Here is a 26,647-nt window from a genome sequence, read left to right on the forward strand (position 1 = left end):
GGCTGCTCATGGCTGGCTGAAGGATCTGGCTGCTCATGGCTGGCTGACGGATCTGGCTGCTCATGGCTGGCTGACGGATCTGGCTGCTCATGGCTGGCGGAAGGCTCTGGCTGATCCTGTCTGGCGGAAGGCTCTGGCTGATCCTGTCTGGCGGAAGGCTCTGGCTGATCCTGTCTGGCGGAAGGCTCTGGCTGATCCTGTCTGGCGGAAGGCTCTGGCTGATCCTGTCTGGCGGAAGGCTCTAGCGGCTCCTGTCTGGCGGAAGGCTTTAGCGGCTCCGGTCTGGCGGACGGCTCTGAAGGCTCATGGCAGACGGGCGGCTTAGCAGGCTCAGTACAGACGGGCAGTTCATGCAGCGCTTGGCAGACGGACAGTTCAGACGGCGTTGGGCAGACGGGCAGTTCAGGCGCCATTAGGCAGACGGCAGACTCTGGCCGGCCGAGACGCCCTATAGGCCTGGTGCGTGGTGCCGGAACTGGAGGTACCGGGCTGAGGACACGCATCTCAGGTCTAGTGCGGGGAGAAGGAACAGGGCATGCTGGACCCTGGGGACGCACATAAGGCCTAGTGCGTGGTGCCGGAACTGGTGGTCCCGGGCTGAGGACACGCATCTCAGGGCTAGTGCGGGGAGCAGCAACAGGACGCACATGACTCCGGGGACACACAGGAGGCTTGGTGCGTGGTGTAGGCACTGGTGGTACTGGGCTGGAGCGGGGAGGTGGCGCCGGAAATACCGGACCGTGCAGGCTTACTGGCTCCCTTGAGCACTGAGCCTGCCCAACCTTACCTGGTTGTATGCTCCCCGTCGCCCGACCAGTACGGGAAGGTGGAATAACCCGCACCGGGCTATGTAGGCGAACCGGGGACACCATGCGTAAGGCTGGTGCCAAGTAAGCCGGCCCGAGGAGACGCACTGGTGGCCAGATGCGTTGGGCCGGCTTCATGACATCCGGCTCAACGCTCAATCTAGCCCGGCCGATACGTGGAGCTGGAATGTACCGAACCGGGCTATGCACGCGTACAGGAGACACCATGCGCTCTACTGCGTAACACGGTGTCTGCCCGTACTCTCGCTCTCCACGGTAAGTACAGGGAGTAGGCGCAGGTCTCCTACCTGACTTCGCCACACTCCCTTTAAGGCCCCCCCCAAGAAATTTTTGGCTAGTGCTCACGGGCTTCCAGCCTTGCCTCCGTGCTGCCTCCTCATATCGCCTCCTCTCGGCTTTAGCTGCCTCCAGCTCTTCACGAGGGCGGCGAACTTCTCCCGGTTGTGCCCAAGGACCCTTTCCATCCAGTATCTCCTCCCATGTCCATGAATCCTGTGTAGGTGGGTCCTGTTGCCGCTTGACACGCCGCTTGGTCCTAGATTGGTGGGTAATTCTGTCACGATCGTCAAGCATAGAGGAGGACCAAGGCGCAGCGTGTGCAAAATACATCTCTTTATTTTGGAAGAGAGAAAAACACGAAACCGAACACTATCCAAAACTTACAAAACAACAAACGACCGTGAAGCTAAATAACGTAAGTGCACAGACAAGCAACAAACGTTCAACATAGACAATTACCCACAAACACATGATGCCCATGGCTGCCTTAAATATGGCTCCCAATTAGAGACAATAAACCACAGCTGTCTCCAATTGAGAACCAATCCAGGCAGCCATCAACATACAAACACCTAGACAAGACATACCCCATTAAACCTACAAACCCCTAGACAAACCAAAACACATACTTCACCATGTCACACCCTGACCTAACTAAAATATGAATGAAAACAAAGATAACTAAGGCCAGGGTGTGACATTTACTCCACACACCGAGACGCGTACAAAGCTCACCCTCGTCCTCTATTTGGCAAATCTGACCATAAATATATCCTCCTGATTCCTGCTTACAAGCAAAAACTAAAGCAGGAAGCACCAGTGACTCGGTCAATAAAAAAGTGGTCAGATGAAGCAGATGCTAAGCTACAGGACTGCTAGCATAGACTGGAATATGTTCCGGGATTCTTGCGATGGCATTGAGGAGTACACCACATCAGTCACTGGCTTCATCAATAAGTGCATCGATGACGTTGTCCTCACAGTGACTGTACGTACATACCCCAACCAGAAGCCATGGATTACAGGCAACATCCGCACTGAGCAAAAGAGTAGAGCTGCCGCTTTCAAGGAGCGGGACTCTAACCCGGAAGCTTATAAGAAATCCTGCTATGCCCTCGGACGAACCATCAAACAGGCAAAGCGTCAATACAGAACTAAAATCGAATCGTACTACAGCTGCGAGCTGCCCAATGACACGAGCCTACCAGACGAGATAAATTACTTCTATACTCGCTTCGAGGCAAGTAACACAGCTGTTCCGGAAGACTGTGTGATAATGCTCTCCGTAGCTGATGTGAGTAAGACCTTTAAACAGGTAAACATTCACAAGGCTGCAGGGCCAGACGGATTACCAGGACGTGTACTCCGAGCATGCGCTGACCAACCGGCAAGTGTCTTCACTGACATTTTCAACCTCTCCCTGTCTGAATCCGTAATATCAACATGTTTCAAGCAGACCACCATAGTCCCTGTGCCCAAGAACACTAAGGTAACCTGCCTAAATGACTACCGACCCGTAGCACTCACGTCTGTAGCCATGAAGTGCTTTGAAAGGCTGGTCATGGCTCACATCAACACCATTATCCCAGAAACCCTAGACCCACTCCAATTTGCATACCGCCCCAACAAATCCACAGATGATGCAATCTCTATTGCGCTCCACACTGCCCTTTCACACCTGGACAAAAGGAACACCTATGTGAGAATGCTATACATTGACTACATCTCAGCATTCAACACCATAGTGCCCTCAAAGCTCATCACTAAGTTAAGGACCCTGGGACTAAACACCTCCCTCTGCAACTGGATCCTGGACTTCCTGACGGGCCGCCCCCAGGTGTTAAGGGTAGGTAACAACACATCCGCCACGCTGATCCTCAACACGGGGGCCCCTCAGGGGTGCGTGCTCAGTCCCCTCCTGTACTCCCTGTTCACTCATGACTGCATGGCCAGGCATGACTCCAACACCATCATTAAGTTTGCCGATGACACAACAGTGGTAGGCCTGATAACCGACAATGACGAGACAGCCTATAGGGAGGAGACGTGGCTGTGTGTTGCCAGGACAACAACCTCTCCCTCAATGTGATCAAGACAAAGGAGATGATTGTGGACTACAGGAAAGGGTGTACGGCCCAGTACATCACTGGGGCCAAGCTTCCTGCCATCCAGGACCTCTATACCAGGTGGTGTCAGAGGAAGGCCCTGAAAATTGTCAAAGACTCCAGCCACCCTAGTCATAGACTGTTCTCTCTGCTACCGCATGGCAAGTGGTACCGGAGCGCCATGTCTTGGTCCAAGAGGCTTCTAAACAGCTTCTACCCCCAAGCCATAAGACTCCTGAACATCTAATCCAGACTCCTGAACATCTAATCCAGTACCCAGACTATTTGCATTGCCTAGACTATTTGCATAATGACTCATGCTAAAGCCACTGAAACACATCTGAAATGCAACCACACTGGATGAATAATGGGGCAAGAGTCCACAAACGAAATCTATGGAGACATTTAAAAAATGTTTAGGTGGCATCCTCGTCTCCTTCCATAATCTGCATTGATGAGTTGTAGTGTAAATAGCAAAGTCCTGGGGTGAGTCTCAATACTCTAAAGTTGAGGTATTATACACCTCCTTGCCCCCTTTTCTTCATCTGCATTGATGTCAAAGAACTGGACAGATGAAAGCAAACACCTGACATAGTATGCATCCATCACCTATTCTGGCTTCTCAGATCAGTTCAGGCAAAGTAGAGGAGAAGAAACAAGGAGAGAACGCCACTTTAGAGTATTGAGATGCACCCCAAGTCTTGAGACAAAATTATTTCATTGAGAAATCCTTATTGTTCCCATTCCTAAATCCCAAGACATTCCCAAGACGTTCCCAAAGCGTTCCTAAGGCATTCCCGGGAGGGGGAGAGCATGTTGGGAGTCAGGGATCTGTCTGGAAACAGCTTTGTGTGATTCCCTCCCGATCAATAACCTGGCTGGGAGCTGAATGGGAGCTGACTGGGAAAGATGGATGGAGCACCCCTCTTGTTAGCCTAGCGCTGTCATCTCTGTTGGTCCCTGTCACTACATTACCTGGATCACAGAGCAGACAGTCCCATGGGATACACACACACACACACACATAGACACAAATTTGCATGCACCCACACACACACAACGTCAATCAATTTGCACCACATAGATGGTCGTTTAGAGTTAATGACTGGGTTTTATTTGAATTTCACATTGATTAAAGCGATACAGTCAGGTCCAAAATTATTGGCACCCTTGATAAAGATGAGTAAAAAATACAGTATAAAATAAATAATAGAAATACTGAGCTATATTGTAAGCTCTAACCATTTTGAAATTATATTATTTTATACTAATACAATTGAACAAATAAAGTGATTTTGTTTAACAAGTAATACTTTTTCTCAAAAAGATAGGGGTCAAAATGATTGGCACCCCTGTTATCAATACCTTTCAATACCTCACCTTGGAGTATAACGGCACTGAGCCTTTTTCTTAAATGTTTTATGAGATTGGACAACACATTGGGAGGGATCTTAGACCATTCCTCCATACAGAATCTTTCCAGATCCTTGATATCCTTTTTCTGCGCTTATGGACCACCCTCTTCAATTCAAACCAAACGTTTCAATGTAGTTCAAGTCCGTAGAATGAGATGGTCATTGCAAAATGTTGATTTTGTGGTCAATTAACCATTTCTTTGTGGATTTTGATGTATGCTTGGGGTTATTGTCTTGCTGGAACATCCACTTGCGGCCAAGTTTCAGCCTTCTGGCAGAGGCAACCATGTTTTTGGATAAATTGTCCTGGTACTGGATAAAGTTCATGATGTCATTGACCTTAACAAGGGCCTCAGGACCAGTGGAAGAAAAATAGCCCCATAACATCAAAGATCCACCACCATATTTTACAGTAGGTATGGGGTTATTTTTTGCATATGATTCCTCTTTTCGATGGCAAACACACCACTTATGTGCGTGGCCAAAGAGCTCTATTTTCATGTCATCTGACCATAGCACTGGTTCATTTGCAAGTGCCAATGTCATTTAGCAAACTCCAGGCGTTTACATTTGTTGGGTGACATGAAAATACAGCTCTTTGGCCATGCACAACAGTGGTGGGTTTTATACAATATAGCTCAGTATTTGTATTATTCATTTTATACAGTCTCTTTTGCTCATCTTTATCACGGGTGAAAATCATTTTGGACCTGACTGTATATGAACAAGAAAACGCCATGCTTTGTTGAGTTGATTTGTGACAACAACAACTGCACCTAAAGAGCTTGACTGAGCACGTTTACATTTGTTATTATCTACATTCAAAGGACAAACAAACTTGTTCCCACTATAATTTAAGTATCACACTTAAATCACTCTGCACAAGTTTATGTAAATATATAGTTTAATAGTTTGTTTAAGTACCTCTTAATGTGAAATGATCAGTTGTAGTATTTCTCCACTCTAGTGTTTAGTCAAATGAGAGTGTTGATAAGATCAGAGATGGCACTCAACACAGTAACTACAGCCTGCTTTAAAGCTGTCACGGCCACTGCTTCCTGAACAGCCAGACCAGATTTGCAGAATCTAGCCACCTAGCCTGCCTGCTGTTTAACGTTTACTGTACCTCCTACACCCTACAGATGCTGATAAAAGACCCTAGTTGACATTCTTTGAAAACGGTATGAAGGGGGAGGAGAGGGTACTAGTATATTGTTTTGCCACAGTCCTTACTGTGACAAATAGCACAATCTGTTGCCATTGCCAACAGCAGGTGTGTGATGGCAGGACTGAAAGGGGAGTTTGGGCCTTCGAGCAGGGAGCGTAGAGCGAGGGATGGTCTCTCTGGATGAGCAGCAGAGGACACACATACAGACATACACACACACACACACACACACACACACACATACACACACAGAGACACACACAAACACACACAGAGAGACACAAACTCGGGGTGAGATGTTGGTGCCAGTAAGACAGCCTTTGACTAACAGATTGCCTGCATCAGATTGAGAGAAAGCGGTAACATACCTTATTCTGTGGAATACGCTTAGCTACCGTTTGATGCAATACAATACATTATGCAAATATGCTGGCAAAGTAATTGTTTTTGATATCCTTGATGGTTTATTTCTGAGTGTTTTGCGTTTAGGTTGATATCAGGGCATGTTCTTTTGTCAGATAAATGTGTGTGTGTGTGTGCCTATGTGCGTGTGTGCGTGTGTGTGTGCACGAGTGTGTGTGTTTGTGTGACAGGGTTGGAGAGGGGTGGAGTGTTGAGTGTGTAAACCAGTAGGTGGGTTATTACACAACCTAACCCCTCCAGGGTGAACAGCGGTCAATAAAGCATCTGCCATCATCAGCATTCTCCTCTCTCAGCTCCAGCCCAGTTAGTTCTACAGCCCAGAGCCCTGATATGACCCTGCTCTCTGGTTTCTTTAGAAGGCCAACAATTCTAGACTCAAGATCAGAGCTGTCTATCTATCAACAAAGGCATGTTCACCACTCCCTGGTTCAGGCTTAAGGTTTCTTTAAACAGTTTCTTAGGGCTACTGTTAAGCCTGTGCCTGAATTTAAGGTGGAGTCTCCAGTTGCAGTCATCAGATACTGGCTGACTAACTTGTGCTACCCTCAGACTCACACAGACGTCATGGTCTCACCATGATCACTACTGGAAAAACATTTACAGTTCACCCTAATCCTAACCCTACCTTCATGTCCACACTACTGTTCAACACTAACCCTAGCCATAACCCTAACCCTGATACTAACCTTAGCTCCATGTCCATACCACTGTTCAACACTAACACTAGCCATAACCCTAACCCTAACCCTAGCTTCATGTTCACATCACAGTTCAACCCTAGACCTAGCAATAACCCTAAATCTAACCCTAGCGTCATGTTCACATCACAGTTCAACCCTAGCCCTAGCAATAACCCTAAACCTAACTACCCCCCCTTCCTGATTGGCTCCATCCCAGGTGACTCTACCCACCCCTGTTTGCAATATTTATGCTGCAATAGTTTATATGTGCTGGGTGTTCAGACTGCTTTATCTGATGTGTGGTCTTCAGCATGTTGCCACTAACCCTGTCTTTCTCTCTCTCTGTTTGTTTCCACTGCAACTGCTAAAGACACCACAGCCTGACTACACCCTGACGTGCCTGACTCCAGCTGGTCGTGCCGTTGATCCTGCTCCGCCTACACCCTCCCCACCTGTGACCTCCCCCTTACTGGATCTAAACACAGCCTCTCCTGTCCATCTTATCCCTTTGAGTCCGACTACTATGAAAATATATTCTCCATCTTTCTAGGGAGTTTTCCTTGCCACTGTGCTTCAGCCTGCTCTTTGGGGTCTAGGCAGGGTAACTGTGAAGTTGTTGGATGTAAAAAGAAAAAAAAAGGGCTTTATAAATTAAATTTGATTGATAGATTTTCACTCAATTTCCACCCAGCTGCTGCGTTATCATGACAGTCAATCACCCATCTCTCTTTCCCTCATACTCTTTCATTCTCTTTTCTCTTCTCTCTCTCCTCTCTCTCTCTCTCTCTCTCTCTCTCTCTCTCTCTCTCTCTCTCTCTCTCTTTCTTTCTTTCTTTCTCTCTCTCTCTCTCTCTCTCTCTCTCTCTCTCTCTCTCTCTCTCTCTCTCTCTCTCTCTCTCTCTCTCTCTCTCTCTCTCTCTCTCTCTCTCTCTCTCTCTCTCTCTCTCTCTCTCTCTCTCTCTCTCTCTCTCTCTCTCTCTCTCTCTCTCTCTCTCTCTCTCTCTCTCTCTCTCTCTCTCTCTCTCTCGTTCCCCCACTGTTCGAGCCCCATCTTGTGTTAACTCTTAGCCAGGCATTTTCTGTATCATATGCCCAATGTCATATGTGTGTGTGTGTTTGGTTTACCATCTAGAAGTCCTCACAAGGATAGTAAAAAAAGGAAAGTGGGGCCATTTCGCCGGTCCCCACAATGAAAAATGATATTTCAGGCTTAGGGGTTAGGTTTAATGTTAGAGTTAGGGTTTGGGGTTAAGGTTAGGGTTAAGGTTAAGATTAGTGTTAGGGGTTAGGGGTTAGGGAGAACAGTATTTTGAATGGGAATTAATTGTTTGGTCCCGACAAGGATAGTAAAACAAGCATGTGTGTGTGTGTGCGTGCGTTCATTTGTGTGTATAACAGTACAATATATCATTCATATTTCATTCATTTTTAATGCCAGAGTCAGGTAACACTTGTGTCATCAGTTTGATGGCCTGTTATTGGTGGATCACAGAGTCCCTCAGAGTCTGTGATCTCCTGGGATTTACGACTATAGCACTGCGTACCTGCACTGATCCCACCGCAGTGTATTCAAAGTGACAGACACATTGTACTGTAAAGGCTTGCTCTCTTCACTTCTGTACACGCAAGCACACACGGATGAACGCACACAGACACACACACACACACACACCTGTACTGCCTTAAAGCACCAGCGATAGCCCAGATAGTTCATCATTATGAATGAACCCAATATGGCTGGCGATGCTCAGGACAGGAGAGGAGGGGAAGGGAGTCGAATCGAGTGGAGTGGAGGGGAAGGGAATGGAGGAGAGGAGAGGTTCCATACAAGCTAATCAACCTGTCTTAGGGACACTTCCTGGGTGTGTTTTTCTCACCCCATCCTCTGATCGCTACCCCTGATCCCCCTCTCTTTCTCTCTCTTCTCTCTGCTCTGCTCTTCTTTCTTTTGGGACCATGTTACAAGTGGCTCCCAGTCTTCTTCACTCAGAGGAGTGAGACTTTAATATTTCATATTTTAATTCATATAATCCCCCTTTCCAATGCCCTGCAGCTACGAGTGACAGCTGCACATGGCACCCCATGAAAAGAGAGAGAGAGAGAGAGAGAGAGAGAGAAAGAGAGAGAGAGAGAGAGAGAGAGAGAGAGAGAGAGAGAGAGAGAAGATCAAGGAGAGAGTGGAAGGGGAAAGAGAGAGAGGAACAGAGAGAGAAGGAAATAGTCTCTGAGGTGTTGTAAAGACAAGGAGCGGTTAGTTGAGGGGAGAGAAAGCAGCCTAATGGACACTTCCTAATGGCAGTAGGACGATTAGTACAGGAAAGACCCAGGACTGACTGATGGGCTACACTTTGCTGGTTCTAATGAACACAACCTGACATGGAGCACACACAAACACACAGACACACAAACACATAGACACACAAACACACACACACACACACACAAACACAAACACACACACACACACACAAACACAAACACACACACACACACACATTTGTGCTTTACTCACAACTACTCTCTCTCATACTGTACGTGACCCATTTTACATTGATTCTACTCAGATTGATTCATTCAAAAGGTAATCATATCCCTCTCAATTGAAAATAACACCTTCAATTGTACTATTGTGTCATAATGATTGACATTTCGACAGACTGCACCAGGCTTCAAAAATCTGAAATGGGGAAAGGGCTTTGTTCAAATGATCCTCTCACAACTCAACATGTGTGTGTGTGCCGTGTGTGTGTTGTGTGTACACCCTGATGCCTTAATTGCTGCATATTCTTATGACATTCTGTCCTGAGACTCGGCTCTAGCACAGCTTTGTCTCTCTACGGGGCTTTTCCTCTGTCTTCATTAAGGAGAACATCGGGTGCAAATTAGAAGAATAACTTGTCCCTAATATAAACATGGCCCTTTGCCAAACACTGTAACTGTGTGTATGCGCATGAGTCTGTCTGCCTGTCCACTTGCTCATTAGCCAAACTCTGTCTGTGACTGCCATCTGGTGGTGAGACATGACTGGTGCAGGGAGGACAAGGGAGAGGATGGGGGAAAGATGGCAATACTGAACTTGAACCAGGTCTATGGGAGCAGGCATGGGTGCACAGGTCCAGTCCGCAAGGGCTGCAGATCTGCAGATTTGTATCTGCCTTCTAATCAGGGAGTGATTTCTGGTAGGACTGATGCTAAATTAGATGTCACTTCCTATGCACCTTCAAAACACTTCAACCTGCTTCTGTGACTGCCACCTGGTGGTGAGAGTTGACGGGTGCAAGAAGGACTGTTCATCCATGCAAACCCCTCTAAACCCCCTCTGCCACTCCAAACCTCTCCAAACCTCTTGTAACCACTTCAGCCTTCACCTCCAGCACACAGACCTTAGAGCTATAAGGTCAATATTAGATGACTACCCACCACATACATCTCACCAGACCCCTACCTCAGCCCCCACCTGGGCCCCAGGGGGATGAGGAGATGGGGGGGGGGCTCAGGGGTAGTTAGAAAATCAGTGGCGTCTAATGACCCCTCCAGAGAGACTGCTTCTAATCCTTTACACGTCAGGAAGCTGGCGGGGCTGCCACACGCACACACACAGACACACAGACATAGAAACACACAGACACACACACACACAGAAACACAAACACACATACACAGAGGGCCCCCTCCCCACATCTGTGGATGAGGTCCTTGTTGCAATATGGGGCCAGGCTGCTGCCTAATCAACCCAACCACAAACAGTAGTGTGTGTGCGTAGGTCCGTGCATGTGTGATCATTATATTGTGTCTGTATTTTCACACATCAGACAAACACCTCCATCCAGGCCCACACCACACATATTATCAATGACAACCTCAGCTCGACACAGTCATGTGGGTGTGATCACTTCCCCAATGCGTCCTAATGTGTAGCACACCTAACAGTAGCACAGTGGTGATGGGAAGGGCTAGGATGGAGTGATAGGGGTTTTGATACAGAATGAGGCCTATAATTAAGCAATAAGGCACAAGGGGGTGTGGTATAAGAGCGTCTGCTAAATGACGAAATGACGAAAATGTATATGGCCAAAATACCACGACTAAGGGCTGTTCTTAAGCATGACGCATTGCGGAGTGCCTGGACACAGCCCTTAGCCGTGGTATATTGACCATATACCACAAACCCCCGAGGTACCTTATTGCTATTATAAACTGGTTACCAATGTAATTAGAGCAGTAAAAATAAATGTTTTGTCATACCCGTGGTATATGGTCTGATATACCACTGCTGTCAGCCAATCAGCATTCATGGCTCGAACCACCCAGTTTATAATAAGAAAGAGTCAGTGGTGAGGCTGATAGACAAGACAATAGGGGCTAGAGGGAGGGTAGTGTGGCTTTAGCGAGACAAGGGGTAAGGCTATCGGACATTGTGACATCACTTTAACACATATGGAAAGTCTGAGCAGATTTTTCTAAATGACCTAATGAGTGTTTTGGAACGTCAGCTAATCGATGCAGCTGCAGGGATGGAGGAGTGAAAGTGGAGGGTGGAGGAGCTGGAGGGATGGAGGAGTGAAAGTGGAGGGTGGAGGAGCTGGAGGGATGGAGGAGTGAAAGTGGAGGGTGGAGGAGCTGCAGGGATGGAGGAGTGAAAGTGGAGGGTGGAGGAGCTGGAGGGATGGAGGGGTAGAGCAGTGGTGGGGACATTGTGACTGGCAGTCCAAACACGCAAGCACGCACGCACGCACGCACACACACACACACACACACACACACACACACACAAACACACAATCTGGTTTGGTGTATGTTAGCAGGCTATGGGGCCCACTCTTCCTGTGTGTCTGCTATATTAGTGAGTGCATACATTTTTCATACTGGCCCCCCGTGGGAATATAAACATGGCCCTTTACTGCAGGGAATCACTACTTGCTTCTGCTATAGATATGAATCAGCTTGAGTGCCGTTGTAATATGAAAACAAATGATGAATACTAAAGAGATTTCACCAGCTGTCTTCTTTTATGGTAAAGAGCTCAACCATATTTCCAAGCAATGCTTTACAACAAATTTCATTAAATGTTTGAGAAGTAAGAAAAGCAGATATCCTCCATAAGTTATTCTATTTCATGTTTTCATTAAAGTTCCAATACAGCTGTTTTTATCTCAATATCAAATTATTTCTGGGTAACAATTAAGTAGTACCTTACTGTGATTGTTTTCAATTAAAATTGTCAAAAATAAACAAAAATAGCTTGTTAGCAAAGAGCAACTTCTCAAGCAATAATGTTTTAGGTTTGTCTGTGAGTGGGGAGGGGAAAACTGAAAACTAGCTGTTATTGGCAGAAAGGTTAGGAACTCTCTTTCTTTTTGGTCTATTAACTAATTGGCAGGCAGGCCAAAACTCCATCCCACCAAAACAGACTGAAATTTCAGTCGGTCTTTTCAAACAGCTCTTACACTAAAAGGGCATTATCATAATTTTTACGATTTCACAGTATTATACCAACCTCACAGTGTGGAAATATATATAAAAATCATATTTTTGACTGCACTGGGCCTTTAAGAAAATGTTTCCTAATAAGTTCCTTTCTAACCTTTGTTTGATCCTCCTCAGGAGGATGCTGAATATGGGGATGAATGTGCCCTCCTGACTGGTGATCCCACCCAGCCCTCAATTAGCCTGGACCACAGGAAGAGTCAAGGGTGGGTGTGTGAGTGGAAGGCCTCTCCACAAGATGTAACTGGAAATCAATGAGATCCAACGTATTCCATTCAGGGAGGATATCAGCTTTTCCTTGAATTTTCAAGAAAAGTAAAGAAAATGTGTCAAAATATAAATTGTCCTTGTGTTTTAATGACCAAAATGTCCTGCTTTCTTTGAGTAGTTTCATGGCTTGATTCTACCCTGCTTTGCAGGGCAACTGCTTGCGTCAGTGTACGCTAGATGGAGCTATATGTATTCGTAAGGATTCAATAAAGTCTGCAAACGAGGCAAAGATTGACAAGAAAACATGACTAAAACATGCCTACAAACATGTTTTCTCTACGTGCAGAAGAAGTCACTGACCTGTGGATAAAACAATAAGCTTGCTAGGCTTCTCATCACCATTCAAATGATGGCTGAAGCATCACAAAATGTGGCAGAAACATGGGTGTTTTACATTTCAACACTTCATTCATATTATCATTGCAAACTAATAAACATGTTTATTTTAATCCAATCCCAGATGCATTGGGTCTATGCAGAAATATAACTGTAATGTTGAGACATTGACTCAAATTAGTTTAACAGTAACAAACGTTGTCATTTTCACTTTGTGACTGGTATTGAGAAAGGCCTCAAAGCAGAAACGTCAACATTAGCTATATTATATATACTGTATTTCTCCTCGTCTTGTTTTTCCTATTGGATAACTTCGTCCATAATAGGCCTATGTTCCATGTTCACAAGAAAAATAAAATAGATTCACTCTTTGTTCAATTTTAAAGTAACCAGACGTGTCAAAGTCCTGTGTTTATGATTAATAGGTAATCTCCTCACTGTTTATATTTGATGCTTAATCACATTTCAATTTCCACTCAGATAAAGTGTTATTATCCTGTAGGTTTGGGAGAAGAAGAAAAAATCGAATCAAATCCAATTTTATTTGTCACATGCGCCGAATACAACAGGTGTAGACTTTACTGTGAAATGCTTACTTACAAGCCCTTTCCCAGCAATGCAGAGTTAAAAAGTAAAACAATTAGCAAATAAAAATAGACAAAAGCTGTGTATATGTGCATCCCAACCCTTACACAGTCCTTACCAACAGTGTGTATGTTGTGAGGATTCAGAAGTCTCTGAAGTGGTATACAGTAGGGAGGACTGTGACTGTCAGTGTTCAGGAAGACTAGGATAATACACACATACAGCCAACCAGCACCCCTCTGTCCCCCAGGCTTATCCTTCCTTCAGCCGGCTCACTGATGGCTTATTACAGTCTAGACTGGCTGGTTTGTTTGTTGACACATTGCACCACTTTAGTGACTTCTCTAATGAATTCGATCTGAATAACATTGCCATTGTCATAGATCTAGGAAACAGACACACGACACACAATAAAATTGGTTCTTTCTATTTCATTTCTCAGTTATTCCAAGAAAGAAAGTGACATTGTTTACACCACAGGCAAGACTCATCAGCATTATTCTGTTTTGAACAGAACTCTTTTCCATAACATTTTCATGAACCCCATGCCCATATCCCTCCCATGAAGCCTACACCCTTATACAAAGAATAATGTACATACCCATAGATCCTGCTCCTTCTCCTCTTTACAATACATTATACATCATTGTCAGTCATTGTATTATTAATAGCATTGAAATAAGTATACAGCTCTCTCCTTGGTAACAGGAAGCCTTACCATGATTGTACATATCATACCCTTTTCCCACAACTACTGGCATGTATTTTGATACGGTGAGGGGTCTCAGTATATATATATATATATATATATATATATATATATATATATGTCTAATTTCTACATCACTTTGTATCGCGTTATGCTGAACACACTACAGCCACATAGAACACGTCTCTGCAGTTTTCCAAATTAAGAATATTCAGACTTGACAGGATTCTGGTTATTCTAGAATGCAAAGCGCCTTTATACAGCTGCTGTATCATGTGAGAGTTAATATAGAAAATAGTAAGGCATTAAAAGATAGCATAACATTTTTTTGAGGTAAAACGATACCCAGTAAAACACAAAGCTCTTGATTGGACTTTTCCATAGCTACGGTGGTTAAGTGAACCAAAATGTGGGGAACTTAAGGTGAGATCCTGAACCCTTCTCAGACAGCCCTGGGGGGCTTAAGACCAACTGTCACGTCTGTTCAGATTCTTTAGACATGAGGTAAGAGAAACTCACTAAGGAAAATCCCCAATTAAGAATAATAATTTTAAGGGAAGAAGAAAGAAAGGCATATTATAAAAGTCACATTAAGCAATGCCATTAGCCTGTATGGTGAGACAAACTTAAGAGTAACAACAGCGTAAGTCTACCATAGTGAAGTATGAGTAATCCATTGATCTATGTAATACAGGATTTTGGCACAAAATTTCACTGCATTAAAGCACAAGATACTGGCAGTAATGGGTGGGCTATGTTCAAATCACTAAAGGGATTTCATAAAACTGAACCACCACATCAAAAACACCATAGTTTTTCTGCAAGAGAATCTAACTGGTACGGGAGGGGAAGGGAAATATAAGGGAAGGGGGACCTAGTGAGAATGAGTGAGGGTAACCGGTAGAATGTGAGGACACCAAAAAACACAGGCAGCCAGGCACTTGAGTGTCTTTTCGGATACACAGATGACGTAGCCTGGTGCCTGATCTGTTTGTACTATCGTGCCAGCTCCTATGGTCATTCGGAGTCTGAAAGAAAGCACAAACAGATCTGGGACCAGGCTACATGGGATGTGTGTGTGATATGATTATCATTTACTGTGGTTATATAGAGGGAGGGAACCTTAAAGCAGCGTTTAGTAGTTTAATCAAAGAGTTTTCCCTGTTTCAGTAAAAAAAAAAGCTGAGGGATGGGGCTGGAGAAATGTAACCACTCTCAAATTCATAGACAGAGCTACGGATGCAAGGACTGACCATCCATGATATCAAAATGATAGTATTAACCATGTTTTGTTTGCTTACATTTACCTTGTTTACAAACATTGGAGATAAACAAGCTTATATTTAAGGTTCTGATGGGGTACGACAGAGGAACTAAGCTCATGAGGCATTTCTAAGTTATATTCTTTAAGAATCAATGGGCACATATCATCAATTTATAAGTCCAAAAAATGGATGTAGCAACAGCAGATTGCCCCTTTAACAAGCAAGTGAGTGAGGGATGAATATTATTATGAAATAAATAAAAATGTCCCTGTTGATCATTGACAGGCTGTGGGAGGACATAATGTGGTCTGGAAATATCATAATTAATTGATATTCATCTCCACTCTAATCATGCTCTTTCTCTTGCTCTTACATGCACACATGCCGTACAGGAATCTTTAATCACATTGATAGACATCCAATCCCGTTCTCAGCCTGTTCGTGTAATAATGTTCTGGCAAACACTAGTATCTCAGCAGTACATGTGACTACTATCAACCTCATCTACTCAGCTGGACCACATGTATGACTATTAAAGTGTGTGTGTGTGTGAGTGTGTGTGTGTTGTGGTTGTCTTTATACAGCATTGGTCTTTGGCTGAGATCCAGCTGGTAGGGTTCAGGCAGGAGAGTGAGGGAATGAGAGCCTTCATTGTGACTGAAGCATCAGGCACAGCATAAAGTAAAAATAAGCTATTATTTGAGTACTTTCACAAACACAGTAAGGCAGTTTGATTATTCTTACTATATAACTTTATATTACGTTTTCTGTCATTTTCAACATACAGTATACACAATATTCTTAACACAATTATATTCAAGACAAACATATTTTCCCCTCTCACAGACCAGTTCAAGATTCCCTGTGAAAAAACGGCTACACTAAAAAAATCAGGCACTTTTTAAAAAGTATAATATATATATTTCTATATTTTTGTGGCTTTCATCAACATATGTATACTATATATTTTTTTCCGTACAGTGGGGAAAAAAAGTATTTAGTCAGCCACCAATTGTGCAAGTTCTCCCACTTAAAAAGATGAGAGAGGCCTGTAATTTTCATCATAGGTACACGTCAACTATGACAGACAAATTGAGAATTTTTTTTCCAGAAAATCACATTGTAGGACTTTTAATGAATTTATTTACAAATTATGGTGGAAAATAAGTATTTGGTCACCTACAAACAAGCAAGATTTCTGGCTCTCACAGACCTGTAACTTCTTCTTTAAGAGGCTCCTCTGTCCTCCACTCGTTACCTGTATTAATGGCACCTGTTTGAACTTGTTATCAGTATAAAAGACACCTGTCCACAACCTCAAACAGTCACACTCCAAACTCCACTATGGCCAAGACCAAAGAGCTGTCAAAGGACACCAGAAACAAAATTGTAGACCTGCACCAGGCTGGGAAGACTGAATCTGCAATAGGTAAGCAGCTTGGTTTGAAGAAATCAACTGTGGGAGCAATTATTAGGAAATGGAAGACATACAAGACCACTGATAATCTCCCTCGATCTGGGGCTCCACGCAAGATCTCACCCCGTGGGGTCAAAATGATCACAAGAACGGTGAGCAAAAATCCCAGAACCACACGGGGGGACCTAGTGAATGACCTGCAGAGAGCTAGGACCAAAGTAACAAAGCCTACCATCAGTAACACACTACGCCGCCAGGGACTCAAATCCTGCAGTGCCAGACGTGTCCCCCTGCTTAAGCCAGTACATGTCCAGGTCCGTTTGCTAGAGTGCATTTGGATGATCCAGAAGAGGATTGGGAGAATGTCATATGGTCAGATGAAACCAAAATATAACTTTTTGGTAAAAACTCAACTCGTCGTGTTTGGAGGACAAAGAATGCTGAGTTGCATCCAAAGAACACCATACCTACTGTGAAGCATGGGGGTGGAAACATCATGCTTTGGGGCTGTTTTTCTGCAAAGGGACCAGGACGACTGATCCGTGTAAAGGAAAGAATGAATGGGGCCATGTATCGTGAGATTTTGAGTGAAAACCTCCTTCCATCAGCAAGGGCATTGAAGATGAAACGTGGCTGGGTCTTTCAGCATGACAATGATCCCAAACACACCGCCCGGGCAATGAAGGAGTGGCTTCGTAAGAAGCATTTCAAGGTCCTGGAGTGGCCTAGTCAGTCTCCAGATCTCAACCCCATTGAAAAACTTTGGAGGGAGTTGAAAGTCTGTGTTGCCCAGCGACAGCCCCAAAACATCACTGCTCTAGAGGAGATCTGCATGGAGGAATGGGCCAAAATACCAGCAACAGTGTGTGAAAACCTTGTGAAGACTTACAGAAAACGTTTGACCTGTGTCATTGCCAACAAAGGGTATATAACAAAGTATTGAGAAACTTTTGTTATTGACCAAATACTTATTTTCCACCATAATTTGCAAATAAATTCATTAAAAATCCTACAATGTGATTTTCTGGATTTTTTTTCCTCATTTTGTCTGTCATAGTTGACGTGTACCTATGATGAAAATTACAGGCCTCTCTCATCTTTTTAAGTGGGAGAACTTGCACAATTGGTGGCTGACTAAATACTTTTTTTCCCCACTGTATGTACCTTTATACTATTTCACATTTTTATAACAATTTCCATAAAGTTTATGTTAAGGAAAAATAAATAAAATATAATTAGTTCCTTGTTGTTGGTTGGAGTTGCTGTAATCACTCTTGACTGGCTAGATTTTTTTAACCTCAGTTAACCATGTTGTGGGGGTTATAACCAGTAGTTTTTTGGCACACATTAGTATTGGATAGCAACAACTGGATAGAATGGCAAATAGTTCATGATGATTTGATGGGTATGTCTTCACCTCCGTTACTCATCTTCCAGTGAGAAACATATTGTTGCCCAAACAACCCCACAATGGTTAGTAAGGAGGAGCGTTGGACAGTGCAGCTCAATCCCAGGAGTAATGCCCACATGAAGATGGATCATTAACATTCTGAAAGAAAGGAAGAAGAAATATAGGCGTTAACAAACATCATAACAATACCGTTAAGGAGAGGTCTAAGATCTAGGATTTACAATCACCTCAGAAGCCTAATGGGGAAATGGTTGAGATGCCCCAAAAAAATCTAAGGAGCTCTTTCTTTGTCTCTAACTGTCTCACACGCGCCTGTAACTGTAATGTCAATCAATAGATTTTGTTTTTTGTCTTCTTCGCTGTCTGTACACAGGTCATTAACAATGCCACTGGGAGACTCATTTGTCTGTCTCCTTTTCAGTCTGTTTGAGAGTGAGCTGAATCCCCCCTCTCCTTTCCCCCCACCCATTTCATTATGTGACATGTTTGAAAGCTGCATCAAATAATGATATTTTTGTCTTGTTTTCAGCATTACAAAAGCACTGGTTATGAAAGCTAAAATAGCGTTACATCTCTGAGTGTATCACTTAAACAATGCTGTTTCAATTAACACACAAACTGCATGAAGTACAACAGAAAATTCAGGAAGAAAAGATCATCTTCATAGGACCATTGTGATTAATGATCTCACATGGAAGTGTTTGAGTGGATGGTGTTGCATCTTAGATGCTGGGTTCTTTACTGATGACTCCAAGACTTCGCTAATTGTAAAACAACGGAATACGTTTATTTCACATTCACACAGGTAACACAGCTAGCCATCACTCTTTGCTACTTCAGCCCTACTATTAACCCTACTGCCTTCCCAGGTGACCCCCTTGCCTCTCATTAGCCAATCACACTCTTTGGAGGGCAGTCTGTTATATCTGGTGTAATTCTCCTGTCTTATATGGTGTCCTGTGTGAATTTAAGTATGCGCCCACTAATTCTCTCTCTCTCCCTCTCTCCCTCCCCTCCCGGAGGACCTGAGCCCTAGGATCATGCCTCAGGACTACCTGGCCTGATGACTCCTGGCTGTCCCTTGTCCACCTGGTCGTGCTGCTGCTTCAGTTTCAACTGTTCTGCCTGCGGCTAGGGAACGCTGACCTGCTACCTTATCCCGGACCTGCTGTTTTCGACTCACTCTCTCTCTACCGCACCTGCTGTCTCGACCTCTGGATGCTCGGCTATAAAAAGCCAACTGACATTTACTCCTGAGGCACTGACCTGTTGCACCCTCTACAACCACTGTGACTGTTATTTGACCCTGCTGGTCATCTACAAATGTTTGAACATCTTGAAGAACAATCTGGCCTTAAATGGCCATGTACTCTTATAATCTCCACCCGGCACAGCCAGAAGGGGACTGGCCACCCCTCAGAGCCTGGTACCTCTCTAGGTTCCTGCCTTTCTAGGGAGTTTTTCCTAGCCACCGTCCTTCTACATCTGCATTGTTTGCTGTTTGGGGTTTTAGGCTGGGTTTCTGTATAGCACTTTGTGACATCTGCTGATGTAAAAAGGGCTTTATAAATACATTTGATTGATTTGATTGAGTAACCCAATTACTACTTGTTAATTCAAACCATAACCCTCTTTGGAATTAATATGATTGGTTATTCTGAATAAGAACATTTCCAATACACCACAGACGGTTGTGGGCATCACTGGAGAGTAGAACAGAAGGATATCAGGGTTCTGCTTGGGAATAACCAGCTTGGGGACAAGGAGTGGATCCAAGACGGCAAAGGGGAGTAAACACTAAGCCCAATCACAAAACGAGGGGTGCTTGGCTTTCTTGGGCATTGCTTCAGTCGTGGCAACAACAACACAACACATTCCACTCCTGCTACACTAGATATAAGCCAACAGAAAACAGCGGACACCTTATAATGTGGTCAAATCAAATAATTATACATTTTTGAAAATAACAAAATATTTGTAGAGTCTGAAGAATCGGTTTTCAAAGAGGTTTATAAGCATGGCATTGGGCCTCCACCACCATGAGTAGCCTACGGTCCCCCACTACTCTTCTACATCACAGGAAGCACATACAAAAGACCTGATGAATCCACCTCAGGTTGGAGTGGTTCTGTTCTGTCCAACAGCCCCATCTGCCTCCTCCACTGTTACTGTTACATTACTGCTTCTATAGTGACCTCAGTCAGCGCTGGAACTCTCAACACAAGCACTGTTGTAAAGAGCTGGAACAAGGCCTTCTTCTTCCTCCGTACCTCCCTTCTCAAGAGTTCTCAGCTCTATTCTCTCTCTCATATTTATTCTGTTAACAAAGAATCTGCATTATGTTACCATAAAGACTCAATATTTCAACATCCACGACTAACGACACTGTGCCAATTGTGCGCCGCCTCATGGGTCTCCCGGTCACGGCTGGCTGTGACACAGCCTGGGATCGAACCCGGGGCTGTAGTGACGCCTCAAGCACTGCGATGCAGTGCCTTAGACCGCTGCGCCACTTGGGAGGCCACCGCCATCTAATCTGCAGCAACTGTGTGATGCAATCTAGTCAGCATGGACCAACATCCTGGTGGAACGTTTCTGACACCTTGTAGAATGCCCCGAAGAATTCAGGCAGTTCTGGAGGCAAAGTGGGGACCGACCCGGTTCTAGATGGGTGTACCTAATAAACTGGCCATTGAGTGTATATCTTTGACCAGAGTGGCGACAGAAGACAATGTCAATCCATCTATCACCTCTTGCATCATCCTCCATTGCAACGCAGTTTTTGTTCCCTTTGATAAACCAAAATTCTCCAGTCATTGGATCATATAAATACACTCTAGCTTCCATTTCTATATAACACACACACACACACACACACACAAAACATCCTACATCATTTGCCATATGAAAGCCCAAAGCCAACAAGCCACCCACACATCAACACAAACACCTGGCCACAATCCTGAACCCTCCACCTCCACCCATCTGAAATGGCTCATTACCAACAGACAAATCAATTGGCTTCGCTCACTGAACACCCACTTGTGATTACGAGAATCTCTCTATAGACGACCCTGAGCCTGGCAGGCAGCGCAACACTTCTCACAGACTGGAAGCCAAGGTACACATCAGACATGGCTGAAAGCTTTAGGGCAAAAACAAAGATACATAGATTAAGTGTGGCTGGCTGAGGAATTGGACATTGCACTAAGAGGAGTAACCACTTTCTGCTTAGTGATTGTTGTTACCAAACAAGAGCTGACTGGGCTGTTCAATCACACACTGAAGGATAAGCACCTTGGGGTTGAGGAAATGGTTTCACAACAAGGAGGAAATGAAAAGGAGAGAGTGAAAATAGGCTGTGATGGTGAAAATATGCTCAGTAGAACTGGGCAATAGGGAGGAGAGGAGAAGAGAGGGGGGGGAGCAGAGTGAAAACAACAACACTTTCATTGGCATCACTAAGGAAACAAAGAGAATAAGACTTCCTTTGACGTAAGCAAAATCAAAGAACACAAAATATCTGGCTCCTTTCTCGAGGCTCTGTAACACACTGTGTACACGCTGCTGACACAGGCCTCATGAGTAATCCTTTGACATACACTGACAGAAAACAATCTCTGCCACGGGTAATGAAGACCACTGACACTGGTCATGGCATGGTTCTATGTACAGCCTGCTGACCACCAGACATGTCATAGTTTATGGTTAAACTTCAGTCATCCGATTGAAGAATGCTAAAGGATGATATCACGTAACCTAACCTGTATTCCACTTCAGTTCTTTATACACGGCTTACGGTGCATCATCCAAAGGGTCTCCTTGACCTGAGAAGTATTTATTAATTACACCAGCAGTAAACACTGTAGAAAATTGTGTCCTTACAACAGTAACAAATATTTTATAAAGGCAATCCTCTTGAAAAACAGCTAAGAGGGTAAGGGTTACAACAAAACATACATTCTTAAACTTTTTTTCTGTGTTTTGCTCCAGAATTAATTCTAAAATTGGATTTGGGTAGAATTAATGGGGAGGTAAACCTGGTGTGTATTTCTCCCCCTTCCCAATCGAATCCCTGTGTAATCCAGGGGTGGTGGGGCCAGGGTCAGCCTTTATCAAGTTGTATAAACTTAATCAGTCCTATTTTACCACACACAGCTTCTGCTGTGTTAAAAGGCAACTAATGTTAATAATGCTAAATAATAGTTGAGTGCCACTCAGATCCTATTGTAACCCCTGTACAATGAAAGCCCTTATTTCTCCAGCCATCAATGGGCTAGACTTTAGCTTTCATAACCCAGCACAATCCATTGTCTAGACAACCTCTCAGAGATGGACAAAAAGGTGACAGGGTTTGTTTGAGGTCATTTGAGAAGGGGTATTGGTGTTACATGCTTCCCTATGTATAAAAACTCTGATGGTGATATAAGATGTGTTTTTCAACTCAAGGGAGGCAGCAGTCATTTTAGGAGGCCAGCCAACACCTCGACCCCGAAGCAATTGTGTGCCAGAAATGTATTCCATCACACAGAATAACAAAGATTTCTACTACTGATGATGATGTTGATAACTAACATACCCATTTCTGTGTGCATTTCGTGATAAAACATATACAACAGGTGTTTAGTAACTTTACCTTTTCCATCTTTCCTGCTGCCCTGATGATGTGCTCTCAGCTCCTTTGATTTGCAGAAATCAATACTGGCATAGCCAGGGTTGTTCCGCAAAACAGTCATGCCTCCCCCAACTGCCCCACTGTGGATGGATGTGAAGATGTTGTGGGGGACAGTGGCTCCCCCCTCCAGTCCAGTCTGAGAGCTGTCCTTAATGGCCAGGTCCAGATCAATATAATTAAGGCCTTGTTCAGCAGGCCCAGAGGATGAAGCCTGGGCTGCGGGTGCAGCAGGAATGGCACATTGAGACATAGCTGCCTGTGCATTCTCCCATGGTGAACCCCCCTCCAGCACTCCATGCCGATGAGGCGATGCTGCCTGGGCGCTCTCCAAGAACAAGGAGCCTGAGGAGGACAGGTGGAAGGGGAGAGAGGGAGGAGTCATGATGAAGGTCTCAGAGTGGTGGCGTCTCCGTCCCAGTTGGTCGCCCCTGTCAACCCTGTCTCTGGCCAGCCTGCTGCTTTGGTTCTGGTCAGGAGATGAGTAGGACTTTTCTGAGGGATAGTCCAAGCCTGGTTCCTGCTCCATTGATGATGCTTGGGCAACGTGCATGGCAGGCGTTGCAGGGTTAGGTTCTGAACCCATGCTGAAGGCCATCTCTGTGTAGTCTGTATATGACGTGGGTAAGTCTGTTGGCACTGCCGCCCTATGCCCACCTACATTGCCCTCTGCTGCCCTAGGAGAGGTCCTACTACGGGCCACAACTCGGGGCTTCGGGGCGATGGCTGGGGGCAGGCTGAAAGGTGATTTAACAGGGGTCTGGGGGGAGGGGCAAGGGGAGTCCCCCATCCCCAAGTCCATGTTGACGTACTCAGCAGAGGCAGCCAAGGCAGCAGAGGTGGCCAGAGGTGCAGAGAAGCTGCGGGGGAGGTTGGTGGAGCCACTGTGGCAGAGGGCTGGACGGTGCAGGGGCCTCGGGGTTCCATGGGTGACTGACAGTCCATGCTCTGGCCCCCACTGGCCCCCTCTCCTGCACCCCACATCACCACCCCTGAACACAATGCTGACATAATCCCCAGGGCTCTGAGGCACTGTGGGAAGGAGATTCACCTTAACCCTTGGCAAGGTGTTAGCTTTAGACATGTCCACAGACACACTGAGGGGACGAGGCTTCGTCTGCTGTCCCACTTGGCCATGCAATGCACGTTTCTGCTGGTAGGATCCGTCCTTTGAGCGTGCTCCCCCATTCTTGAACCCTGGCCCTGTTCTTGTTAGTCGTAGCCCTCCCCCAGTTGCCACTGACATGGGCCTATCATCCAGGCTCTCACTGCTAGCTGAGCTGGAAGAGAAGGAGGAAGAGGAGAGGCAGAGTTGACAGCCTCCTGCAGGGCCAACAATGGCTGTGTCCCTCTTGCTGTAGCCCACTTGTCCATCCCGATTTCCAGGACAGTCATGGTTGTGATGACCACCCTCCTTCCTTTTCCCTTGATCTAAGTCATCCTCGAAGCGTGTGGAGAGCGTGTGTTTGTAGGATCGCGGCAGAGAGAAGTAGGAGTAGACCATCTTGGGTTGTAACTGGTTCTGTTCAGGTTGGGAGGGGGGTGTGCTGCAAGCCGAGCGGATGCTGATTGGAGACATGTTCATGTAGTCACTGCCAGCCCGGCTCTCCATGCTGCCCCTGCTCCCCCACATGGCCATTCCATGCAAGTCTGGGGAGCAGCTGCTGTTGGGGGACATAACCATGTAGCCCTCTGAGACAGGCAGGCGGATGTGCTGGGGGGGAGACACACTATTGTTGGGGGTCATGGCCATGTACTCATCATCAGCCCCAGGTTTGGCACCGACATCAGACACGGCCACAGACAGAGAGAGAGAAACAGGAGGAGCCGTCACTCCAGGTAACATGGACATGTAGCCACTGTCCACTGGCGCCCCTCCTCCTCCTCCCACCTCTCCTCGGACGCCATCAGCCCTCGCCCGGGTCTCCCCAACCATGACTGCCACTGCCGAGCCCCCTGCTGCCGAGCCCCCTGATCCACGCAGTGACACAAAGGTATCCCTGCTAACACTCCGCGACATGACAGCGTACTCTTCATCCTCATCCTCTTCCTCCTTCCTGTGAGGGGCCAGGCGTTCGTGGGCAGCCAGGGGCAGGGAGGCCCTCTTGCTGAGGAGTCTGCGCTCTGCCTCACACTCCCTGCTGGAGGAGCGCCGCAGCATCCTCCGGCCTTGAGGACGCTGATGGGACCCAGGGAGGCTCTCTCTCTGGCCCATCACTATGTAGCTGAAAGAGCTTGCTCCATGAGTATGGTGTCCCATCCCGCCATGGGACCCTCCAGGCAGACTGGGGACCAGCAGGGAGTGCTCTCCAGGGCTGGAGCCATACTCGTCTGAGGAGCCATAGTCACTAGGGGAGCCCGACACAGAGACTCTCTGAGGGACACGGGTGTAAGAGCAGATCGCTACGCCTCCCATTGCCCCTCCGACTAGTCCACACTCTGAGCCATGACCAGAGCTGGAGGAGAGACTTGGGGCTGGAGAAGGGGCTGGGTTGGGGGTGTAGCGGGCCAGGCTGAGAGTGATCTTAGCTGGGGTTGGAGCTCTGGTGGGCTTGGGTCTCAGGGTGGGCGTATTGGAACAGGATCCATTCAGGCTGGGACTGGAGCTTGCCCATGCCCCCCTGGCTCCACCTCCACCCTCCTCCATCCTTTCCCCGATGCTGGCTGTACGCGCCCTGGGGAACCCGTTGCGTGGCGTGGGTGAAGTGCTGGTACAGTTGGCCCCACCTGATCCAGGGGTCTCGGTCCGGGATCGTCTGCCGAAGCCCACCTGGCTGGGGGGTAGGTTGGGGTGGTGGCGGCGGGTGGGGACACTGATGGGGTTGGAGGCGGTGCCACCTCCAGCTGTAGCTCCCACAGACTGGGACTTACTGCGCTGGCGGAACTCCTCGCTCAGAGCCTTCATGGCCTCCAGCAGGGTCTCATGCATGTTCTGGGCCACCACCGAGTCCTCCACCTGCATCCAGAACTCCCCAGGCCCCGTCATGGCCGAGCGGCCCACTTCGATGAAGAAGAAGTTCTCAGAGTGGCCACAGCGACGCACATTCATCAGCTGTAGGACCACGGTGGCCATGTCAGAGTTGAGCTTGACGAAGTTGACCGTCTTATCAGTCAGGCACAGCCGGTAGATGCCCACTAGGTTTCTGGCCTGGCCAAGCCCTTTAGGCCACACCTTGACCTGCCACACCTCCTTAAAGACAGGGCTTGGAGGAGAGGGGAGTCCACACTCTCCACCACTGCCACAGTCCTCTGGGCTTTTACCTGCGGAGAATCACAACAAAGACACATATCAATACACAGCAAGACAAAAAACTATGCAAAGAGATATACAGTATAGAGACAGAGAGAGACACACACAGAGAGACAGCACATTACGACGGTTGACAGACAGGAGACCAAAATATTGTATACAATATTCCTATATTATCAAGGTCAGAAGGAACGTCAGTTGTAGCACATACAGCACATTTAGGAACTCCGCAGCCTAACTGCTTTAAAAATCCCTGTCCATGTGAGAGACACATGACTAGCCCAATTATTCATGCAGGCCCCTGTTGTTGCATGAATGCATTCATAAAAAAACAATAATTGAAGACTG

At 46.0% G+C, this 26,647-nt stretch overlaps 1 protein-coding gene across 1 annotated transcript in view; it reads right to left on the bottom strand.

Annotated features, from left to right (window-relative positions):
- LOC311136305 (insulin receptor substrate 1-B-like) overlaps positions 1 to 26,647 on the bottom strand; it is a gene marked incomplete at both ends in the record, with an annotated part of 64,491 nt that overhangs the window by 36,029 nt on the left and 1,815 nt on the right. Inside the window, one exon of the mRNA XM_084170431.1 lies at positions 23,014 to 26,310. Coding sequence (XP_084026557.1) covers positions 23,014 to 26,310 — 3,297 coding nt within the window. The remainder of the gene's footprint in view (positions 1 to 23,013; positions 26,311 to 26,647) is intronic.

Source organism: Coregonus lavaretus (assembly GCF_964263955.1).
Source record: "Coregonus lavaretus genome assembly, chromosome: 10".
Lineage (NCBI taxonomy): Eukaryota > Metazoa > Chordata > Actinopteri > Salmoniformes > Salmonidae > Coregonus > Coregonus lavaretus.